General features: G+C 45.6%; 1 protein-coding gene across 1 annotated transcript in view; it reads right to left on the bottom strand.

Moving 5' to 3' along the window:
- Window positions 1–9,827, bottom strand: part of POMT1 (protein-O-mannosyltransferase 1) — a 12,129-nt gene extending 2,302 nt beyond the window's left edge. The window contains exons 1-15 of the mRNA XM_009078404.1: window positions 9,727–9,827; window positions 8,816–8,959; window positions 8,070–8,176; window positions 7,439–7,489; window positions 6,984–7,130; window positions 5,894–6,005; window positions 5,104–5,169; window positions 4,885–4,978; window positions 4,291–4,446; window positions 3,567–3,697; window positions 3,255–3,350; window positions 1,892–1,984; window positions 810–906; window positions 624–716; window positions 94–214 (exon numbers count right to left, since the gene is read on the bottom strand). Of these exons, the coding sequence (XP_009076652.1) occupies window positions 94–214; window positions 624–716; window positions 810–906; window positions 1,892–1,984; window positions 3,255–3,350; window positions 3,567–3,697; window positions 4,291–4,446; window positions 4,885–4,978; window positions 5,104–5,169; window positions 5,894–6,005; window positions 6,984–7,130; window positions 7,439–7,489; window positions 8,070–8,176; window positions 8,816–8,937 (1,486 nt within the window). The 5' untranslated portion in view covers window positions 8,938–8,959; window positions 9,727–9,827. The remainder of the gene's footprint in view (window positions 1–93; window positions 215–623; window positions 717–809; window positions 907–1,891; window positions 1,985–3,254; window positions 3,351–3,566; window positions 3,698–4,290; window positions 4,447–4,884; window positions 4,979–5,103; window positions 5,170–5,893; window positions 6,006–6,983; window positions 7,131–7,438; window positions 7,490–8,069; window positions 8,177–8,815; window positions 8,960–9,726) is intronic.

The raw sequence follows: 9,827 nt of genomic DNA, 5'->3' as shown, positions 1-9,827 counted from the left end.
CTGCTGAACACACACACATGGTACCACCTTCCCATCAACACAGAGCATCCCCCAGTCACAGAAATCTGCTTCAAGGATGTGTCTGGGACATACTTTTCCCATATCTGTGCTCCTCCACGTTCCACACCATGCTCTGGTGGTAGCCTTTGGACAGCTTCTCTCCAACCACCTCCAGCTGCCTGTATCCCCACTCGGGTAAAGATGCTCCACTGAGCTGAAAGTGAAAAATGAACTTCAGGATGGAAAGTGTGTGAAAAGACACCACACACAGTACTGCCTCAACAAATACTACAGCCATAAAGTCAGTGACTCTGTGAAGAAATAGCTGTCACATGCCACACACAGACTCAGCAGCAGTTTCTGAGCCCCAGTTGTGTGCAGTGGTCCCAACCTCCCTGGAAGCAGCACAGACAGCTCTGATGCTGAAAAGGGATGAAGTATGATTACCTAAAACATGCTGCTCTTTGGTCACCTTCAGCAAGTTTAGTGTTTCCTTTTGCTTCCTTAGTTGGTTATTTGTTTTAGTGGTTTAGATATTGGGGAGCAGAGAGATTAGGAGTTTGTGAGATTACAAAAACTGCATGGAGCAAAGACTGTAGGCAAACAAATACGACCCCACTTGCCTTTAGCACTGCAGAGGTGTTGATGTGAACAAACCTCACTTCTGACAGAATTGTCTTCCACACATCTGTGTCAGACTCACGATTTACAATTTCCTACAACAGAAAAGATATCTTTTTGATCATCATGTTGTCTCAGCTGTCTCTGCTGGAATGTGAGCAGTTCCTCCCCTCCCTTTGACCACTCACCACTCTCCAGAGGTTCTGTGCTGGCATGGAGATGTTATAATCAATATAGCAGGAAACTTCTTGGGAGTGGGGGCTAAGAGGGGCAGCAACATCATGCCTAGAAGACAAATAAAGATCCTCCACCACCATTTCCCAAATTTATATAGAAAACAAACCCCTATGGAGTTGTCTTAGACTGGATTCAATAATAAGGCAAAAAGTAACTCCCTCATACAGATTGGGTTTACTCTGGGAGAGAGCACTCCCTATGACCCAGAGCTGCCAGGAACAGGCTCAGAGGGAGCCAATACAGATGCCTGTGATGCCAGGCTGAAGAACAAGCACTGATTGTGACAAACAGAGACTCTGTTCACTAGGGTTTCCAATAACGAACAAATTGGATGTGGAAGGGACATAGCAAACACCCGAGCTCAGAACAACCCCCTTCCTAATTTCAGAGAGACTCAAGTACACACAGATGCCCTTGAGGAAACAGTCAGGAGGCAGTTTCATACAGCAGGCTTTCAAAACAGGCAAGAATCTGTGGCAATCAGCCACAGCACACAGGATTCTCCAACACATCTTCCTGACTTCCAGAGCACATCCCTCACCCAGGAGGACACCAGCAAAGCCAGTGGAGATGGCTTTGTGTTAATAGTCACAAAAAAATGCTGAATACCTGCACCTGCCTGGAAGGGACACCTGCACCCCCCAGTGAAGGGACAGGGATGAAGACTCTGTATTTAGGAATCTGCACAACTACCATGAAATGAGAACACAGGTGAAACCATCACTGGCCAGTGGTAGAGAAGACCAGAAACAGTGAGTAGACACTGAGCAGTCTGTGATTAGGCTCAAATCCCACTGTCAAGTCAACTGCAAAAACTAACTAAGCATACAGCATCCTCCCTCTGGGCCACAGGGATGGCTCATGGAACTAACCACGTGAGGTCCCTCCCAGCCCCACTGTTTTATGACTCCATGAACAACAGGCAGGTTATGGCATATCTGAATGCAAGGTCACTGTGCTGGTTATTCTGAGACAGCAAAGCAGAACGAGGCAGAGTTGGCAGAGCAGAGCAGAGCAGGAGGAAAGGACTTACGTGTTGAGGTAGCGAGTTGTGATGCCATGGACCAGCTGCACAATGTGCCCATGCCTGACGGGCCGGGGAGGGTTACTCACCACCAGCTGCTGCCTGAGGAGACACCAAGAGGAAATGGTTAAATTCTTCTCCATAAAAATATATATATATATATAACACAGCTTCATCATGACCAAACTGTTAGGCAGGGACATGAGAAATTAAAGCAATATATAGATTGGACCAGAATGGAAACAAAGCTCATCAAGGCAAAGGTGAGTTAAGGGCAGAATGAGTCAGAGGATTAGTAATGGGATACTGACACCCCAGGCATTAGGTCAGTGGTCTGAATCCAGGTCAGTCAGGAGGGAATTAAGGTTATTCCCATCCCACAGCTGTTTGGTGGCTTCTGTGAAACATGTGAGTGGTTCAGTGAATCTGATGGGTGCTGCACTACAGCTGATGGCACTTTGGGCAGAGTTACAGGAGAGGCCAATGGCTATCTCCATCCAAACTCTCATCTCGCTTCTGGACAGGGCCATGGCAAGGGAGAACTCTGCAGTTCACCAAACTGCTGCCTTTATTTTTCTGTTCTGTAGATGGACTTCACATCCTTTAGTACTCACAGGAGTCTTGAGTGTGAAGAGTTTTAAGAATATATTGGGTTTCTGTGGATCTGGTGAAGCCCCTACTTGACAGGTTTGCACCACAACAAACTTTTCCAATGTGGATATGATATATAATGGCACATATCCTTCTGGTAGGCCTCTTTATACAGTTCCCAGAGCAACATAAGAAACCTACAAAAATCAACTTTTTGATCAGTATGAAATGGTGTCACTCAAGGGCTTTTACTGGCAAAACAAGAACAAAGTCCTTCTCTCCACTGACAGTGCCAATGGCAAAGCACTCGAGCACAAGCCAGGCCACAGGCACCACTTGGAATCCCTCCCCATGTGGCAGATGATACAGCTCATCCCACACTTTTAATACAAAGAAATACTAATTTTCCAAAAGTGATTTCTAATCTCTTCTGAGACTCATCCAAGTTTGATAAAACTCATCAAGGCCATGGCTCACACACTTCAAAAAGCACAACTTCCCTGTCATGCAAAGCACCTGAAGAATTTCCATTTGTCTCATGAGTCAAGTTGCCCTTGTGCACAGCGCAACCAATGTTCTGGCAGGAGCAGTTCAGACAAGACTTTGGAGTCCTCAATAATGCTTTGGCCATAGTAAGGAGAACTGCAAAGAGCTGCCCTGCCCCACTCTGCAGCTGAAATCATTTGCTCAGGATCGCAAGAATAGTTACGTCCAATCCAAGCTATGTTCTGGTTAGGTTTTGGAAGTATCTAGCTTGCATTTCAATCTCTTGCATACTCACATTCCAGGATCTTTGACAATCCACCAGTTGTTCACATCCTTGAAGGGGTAGCAGGTCACCTGCTGTTGATGGGAACTCCCTCGGCCATTCTCATACCTGTACAGGAAGTTAAAACCCCACAGAAGTGTAACTGAACATTTCTGTGCTCAACAGTCACAGCAATACAAACCAACACCAGATCACTGGCTCGTTCCTACAGAGCACAGGGAATCTGAAGGATTAATGGAGGCATTGCCAGGACCCAAACCATGACAGTTGGGCTGGCAGGTGAAGAACCAGAGCTTACAAAACAGACCCAGGCAGATTGCTCACCTGATGGGGTAAGTATTCATGTGAGAATGGAGCCAGCACTGCATGGGCTTTCCCAACACGTTCCGCAGAGTGATCTGAGAGCCATAGGCCACCTCTAAGGGCTGACCCTGAGTGATTCGAGCCAGCCCACCCTGAGAAGGGTAATGACAGGGTAAGCAGGAAGAACAAACCACCCAGAGGCTATTTAAATTCTGTTGGGTCACCTGTCACTCTAACATAGCAGTATCTTAGCACTGTGCCTTCTCATTTGGCTCTAGCTATGAAAATCAAGTCTTGTAGTACCATACTCAGCAGAGAGTAAATACACCAATGCCTGAAAGACTGCAAGGTCCCAGGAAACATCCATAAAGCCATGCTGTTCCACAAGGCACTCTTCTACAGCAAATCATCCTATCATCTCATAGTATACCATGTCACCATGTGAGACTTCACTACTCTATCTACTTCTGTCGAGTTTCCTGTAGGAAGGGACAAATCTTCAGTAGAAGAGTGAATATACTGTTACTGGTTCACTGGGAAAAGCTTTTCATCTGTTATTGGGATTTCAGTGATTATCGCTTCATCTTAAAGCAGTGCTCCAGCAAAGTAGTTAGGTGATATCAAAGGAACAAACAGGCAAGATCAAAGAAACAGGATTGCACACCTTTCTTCTAAGAGTGAACATAAGACAGAATTCCCTCTCTTGTCCCCTAAGAAATCAGTTCCATGACCACATTTCCTTTACCTCTAAGCTGGCTTGGAAAGCACTTGTCATGATCTGGTCATGAGGCCCAGAGCGATAGAGCAGAGCCAGGTGAACATAGAAGAAGGAGAGGTACATCACCACTGGGATGATGATGAGGGCTAGTCCTCGGGCTAGAAAATGGCACAGCAAGGACACCTGCAAGAACAGAGAACACTCACTGGCTTCATGCTCCAGATATTCAAAATGCTACAAAAAAAACAGTGCACTTGTTTTGTTTGTCCTTTCTAAGTTTCCCCAACCACCCTCACTCAGTTGTAACTTCATGGACAGCTGGGTAACTTCCACTGAGGATTTGAAGTGGAGCTAGCAGGAGGTATGTGAGGCAGTCTAGGTTTTCAGTCACACATCACCACGACATGGATAAGAGCAGAAAAGCCAGTCACACCACATGCTTCTCTTAATCTTAGCTCCGTTTTTCCCAGCAATTGTGCTGAGAACTGTTCTGAGGGTTTCCAGACAAGGAATTTCAAGGAATTTTAGTACAAACCCACTGCAGACAGCATTATCTGTGGGCTGCAAGGCTCCTGCACTGAAAAGTTACACATAATCTATTTGGTATGTTGTGTTACCTACATTTGACAGGTTTTGGTCTCCTATCATGTGCCAGAAGTGGAGTCCTGCAATGGTCAAGAGCAGTGTGTAGGTGAACAGGCCCATGTATTTCACCCTGAGAAGAAAGTCCATAAAAAAGAATATGGTTAAAAACACACAATTACCTAATGCAAGAGATAAACATTCAAACTTTCCCTTGAACAGGAGGCATTAAAATCCAAGTAAGATGTCATCACTTACCCAACTGCACAAGAACAGGCTACTCCAGTCAGCAGGAGCCAAAACCACCAGCTGCCAGAGAAGGAACTTCAATAAAAGGACAAAGAAAAGGATGTTATGGTGAGATCTGGGAACCTTCTTAGGATCCTGATGTCAGGTAGTTTAACTTGAAAAAGAATTGCAGGGCTCAATTATTCATTACTCTACTCAGAGGTATCTAATTCTGAACCTCCCATGCCACCAACTCACAGCCCTGACCCATGGGGTATTGCAAAATTTACTTTCTGTACCTAACACTACCTGCCTTCTGATCCTACAGACAAAAGAAATGTGTTAGATCATTGTTAAGCTCAGTTTAAAGATGACTTTACTAAAGATTACTTTATCCTCTGCAAGGCCCAGAAAACATGTGAAGCCACAGGGAGAGATAGAAAGATCCCTAAATTCAATGCCTCTAAGCAGTAACAAAGGAAAATTAACTGAGCTGTTATCATCAGTGTTTCTGTGCACAGAAGGAAATCATCCAGTACTAAAACTGGGTGGGAAAAGAAGTACTTCTAAGGGATTGTATTCCTGTGGTAAAATTAAAAGACAACCCTGTTAACAGTGAAAACAGTCTTTCTTTAACACTGCTCAGAAGAGAAAACTTCTGGGGCAGCCATATGAGAGGTCAAAGCATTGGATTTTACTGACAGATGAAGGGAGTTGCAGAGTGGTGAAGTGACATAGAAAAAAAAACTCCACACAGTCTGTGATAATAAAAGGAGTCACCACAAGAATATCCAAAAGGATGGAGACAATCCAGTTTTACCTGTGTCTCTGCAAATTGTAGAACTTCAAGTAGGACAAAACTGCAAGTAGGATAAAAAATATCAGTATTGATTCCAGGAGCATGAACCTTGACTGAGTGATCAGAGAGTTTTCTGTTGGAAAAGAGAGAGAGACAAAAAAATCAGAGAAACTTATCTACAGCCAAGTCCAACCTCAGACAATTGCATCATTACCCAACAGAAGGAGCTGCCCCTTTAGGGACAGCCAGTTCTCACTGGCTGTGCTGGGTTTATAGGGACAAAAACCTTCCAGCAGGAGCAAAGTGCATGGCCATAACTGTCTCCAAGACAAAGAGGTGGGCAAGTAGTAAAGTCTGGCAGGAGGCAGATAAAGCTGCTGTGCTTGCTGACAAAGAAAATCAATGCTGGGAAGTCTAGAGGTGCTTCCTGAGCCAAAAAGAGCCAAGGCAGCAAGCCCAGTAGGCACTGAGCACAACAAATCTGCAAGAAAGGGAGCTGCAATGAGCTGCTTTGTGCAGGATTCCCTGAGCCAGAATCAGAGCACTCAGTAGCTGCGAGAGGTTTCTCTTATCAGGCTGCTAAAGGGCTGCTGAGAGGCTCTTTCCCTTTCAAGGTCTTGCTGCCAGCAGCCCCTCAGAGAAAAAAAAACCCAACTGAGTTGTACACACCAGAACAGTGTCAAATCATAGTGCTAAGGGCATAGGTTGGTTTGGTGCAGTTAGGAGATGAAGAAATTTGATGAGCTCTGACTGCAAGTAGAGTTGTCCTTGCTGTTAAAAACCAACAAGTTGTAACTCAGGCTGTAAACTCTGAGGGAGTACAGCACAAGAAATGTGTTTTTCTGTGAGGCTGTCAAAGCTGCCTAATTTGCTTAATATTGAACTGAACTTGTATAAAGCCTCAGCCCAGAACGGGAGGAGAGCTGTGAGGATGGAGAGGACCAAAGAGGCTCAGCACAGACTGACAACAGGCCAGGGCTGAATTCAGGCTCTAATGTGTTGTCAGTGTTCTGTGAGGAGATGCTACTTGGATGAACCCTAAGAATTCCTCATGGGAAAAGGGACTCTTCTCCTCCTATATGAAGAATGGGGCTCAGTGGAATAATCTTACCTAAGAGAATCAGAAGAGCAGCTCCAAATGCAGCACAGTGGGAGAAGTGCAGTTCAACCAAAATCTGGTAGGCTAAAGGCACACAGAGAGCACCAGCCAGTGCTGGCAGGAGCCGCAGGGACCACACAGGAACATTCATGCTGTACTCTGGAGCAGGAGACAACAGGGATGAACAGCTTGGAAACTTAGTTGCAGAGAGGACAGATCAATATACAACTCCTTAGTTGCTGAATCTAACTCTGACTTGTGCTAATTTATTGTCCATCTTGTACTGCTTAAACTGTTTGACCTGATTTGGAAAATCTGTGCTATGGAATCACAGTGATTAGAACTTGTACTAGAGACCTGCAAGAGACTTATTTGACAGGAGTGAAGGTGTCAGGAAAAAGGAGTCTGTCAGCACCTGAAATTTTGCTTATTTTCTCAATAGAATGAGAGTTAAAATCAGCTCTTACCAGCTCCAATCCTGTTCCATAGGAAGTTTCCATCAAATCCTCCTAAGTAACCTACAACATAAACAACAGAATTTTCCAGTCTCAAAACAAGTACAAAAACTGGTGCTAAATTAGGAACCATTTCCCAAACATACACATCTTCCATGCATGAGGCTCTCTTTCCCAAAAGGGTCCCCTTTGATACTGCTGTGCCTGCAGCAGAGCTTAGAACAGGCACAAAGACTATAAATTGGGAACAACAGATCCTCAGTGACAAAGTCAGATGTATATTTAATCTCTCCTTCCCATACAGACACTTTCATGTTGTGCATATCTCAGCTACAGAAAGGAGCTCAGGCCTGAGAGTCTGCTTATTACCTAGTTGTTGTCATTAGCACTTCTCATCTTACCTTTCTCCTTATCCAAAGGATTGGATAACAGTGAGGTAATGGATATATGGCTCCATCACCTCCTCTCTGCTCATGAAACAGCACCCTAACGATACCAAATAAAAGAGACCCCAATTATTTCTACATCAGAATCTCTCATCTGCCTTGTGCTTTCCCCCAGTAACTGGATCTGACAAATCATTTCCAACCAGCACTTCTCTCTTCCACAGCAACAGGCACCTCCCAGTTCCAGGAGAACCTACCTCCCAAGGCCAGCAGCATGTGGCCAAAAGGTGGGCCACTGTCATCCACAAAGAAGATCCTCTTCATGTAGAGTGAAACGAATTGGCCATAATAAACTTCATCAAAACTGAAACACAAGAGGCAGAAATATGTCAAACCTAACTGGAAGTGTCCTGCAGGGATATTAGGAAAGCAAACACTGATTTGTTGGCAGAAAGCTAAGAATGGGAAGAAACACAGAGGCTTTAACTTCCACTCAGGAGGTTTTATTAGGGAAACACTATCATTGCATTGGGATTGTTCAGCCTGGAAAAGAGAAGGCTCTAGGGTGACCTAATTGCAGCCTTCCAGTACCTGAAGGAGCTACAAGGAAGATGGGGTGGGACTTTTTACAAGGGCCTGAACTGACAGGACAAAGGGCAATGGCTTCACACCGACAGAGAGTAGGTTTAGATTAAATCCTTCCCTCTGAGGGTGCTGAAGCACAGATTGCCCAGAGAAGCTGTGGCTGCTCCATCCCTGGAAATGTTCCAGGCCAAGCTGGATGGGGTGTGGAGCAACCTGAGCTAGTGGAAGGTGTCCCTGCCCATGGCAAGGTGTGGAATGAGATGAACTTCGAGGTTGTTTCAACCCAAACCATCCTGTGATTCTATGATTTACAGAGCCTGACATGAGGCAAGCTCTGCTCTCCTCCTGCATTTACTCACAAATGTTTGAAAATCAAAAGTCTGTGTCACTCAGGTAGAAAATAAACTCCTCTACTCACACCACAGCTCGAGGATAGCAAAGCCCCCAGAGACGACTTATTAATCCCATCACAGTCAGTGCCACAAGGTTCACATTGATCTCTGCAGTGACCACAATTGGCTTCCTCAGGAACCCCAACATCCTGTCAGGGGTTTGGCTGAACCTTCAAGAGCAGAAGAGAAGAGCAGCAGTCAGACTCTGGCTCACATCACCCTTACCTTCTGCTACAGCCAGCTCATGGCAACTCATTTCCCACAGTTCTCTCACTCTGTTTATGTCTTTCTGCTCTACCTACAGGAGGAACTGTGAAAGTGAAGTTACTGAGCTGACACACTTTCCCTCTGCAGTGCTTCTGCCTGAGTACAGCTAGAGACCTTGCTTGTTCTTACACTGGTTCTGCACAAACACAACAGCTTCATTCCAGCCTGTACTGTGAGGGTGGTGAGACACTGGCACAGGTTGCCCAGGGAGGCTGTGGCTGTCCCAATCCTGGCAGTGTTCATTCCATGTTGGATAAAACCTTGAGCAACCTGCTCTGGTGGGAGGTGTCCCTACTCAGGGTAGGGGGTCGGGACTGGATGATCTCTAAGCTCCATTCCAACCCCTAAAATTCTAAGACTCTATATTCTGCTTTGTGCAAAGGAAACCTCCCAGCCCAAATTCTGATGCTAGTGATGGCAAACCACGTGCTCAGGCACCAGGTGAGGTCAGGTAGGTTTAAAACAACAGATAAAGCTATTGCAGACAGATGAATTTTTTGGGATGGAGAAGGGGATGGGCAGGACCTACAAACACTCTCAGCCTTAAAGAGGTGGTTGCTGGAGCACAGGAGTAGGTGCTGTAGGAGCAGGACTGAACTCCACTCCTGTGAGCAGAACTGCTAAGAGCCAGGTCAGAAAACAGCAAGGAATCAGTGCTGTGTCTCCTCACCTCCACACAGCAGAAAGTGACTAGAACAACCGCATCTGCCTGGCTTTGATCAGGGGAAAACAGAGCCAGCTGCGAGCTCATCCGTGCCGTCCCGAGCGGCG

The sequence above is a fragment of the Acanthisitta chloris genome, unplaced genomic scaffold (assembly GCF_000695815.1).
Source record: "Acanthisitta chloris isolate BGI_N310 unplaced genomic scaffold, ASM69581v1 scaffold14947, whole genome shotgun sequence".
Classification (NCBI taxonomy): domain Eukaryota; kingdom Metazoa; phylum Chordata; class Aves; order Passeriformes; family Acanthisittidae; genus Acanthisitta; species Acanthisitta chloris.
The sequence above is the reverse complement of the archived record's forward strand: the minus strand, read 5'-3'. Positions and strand labels throughout refer to the sequence as shown.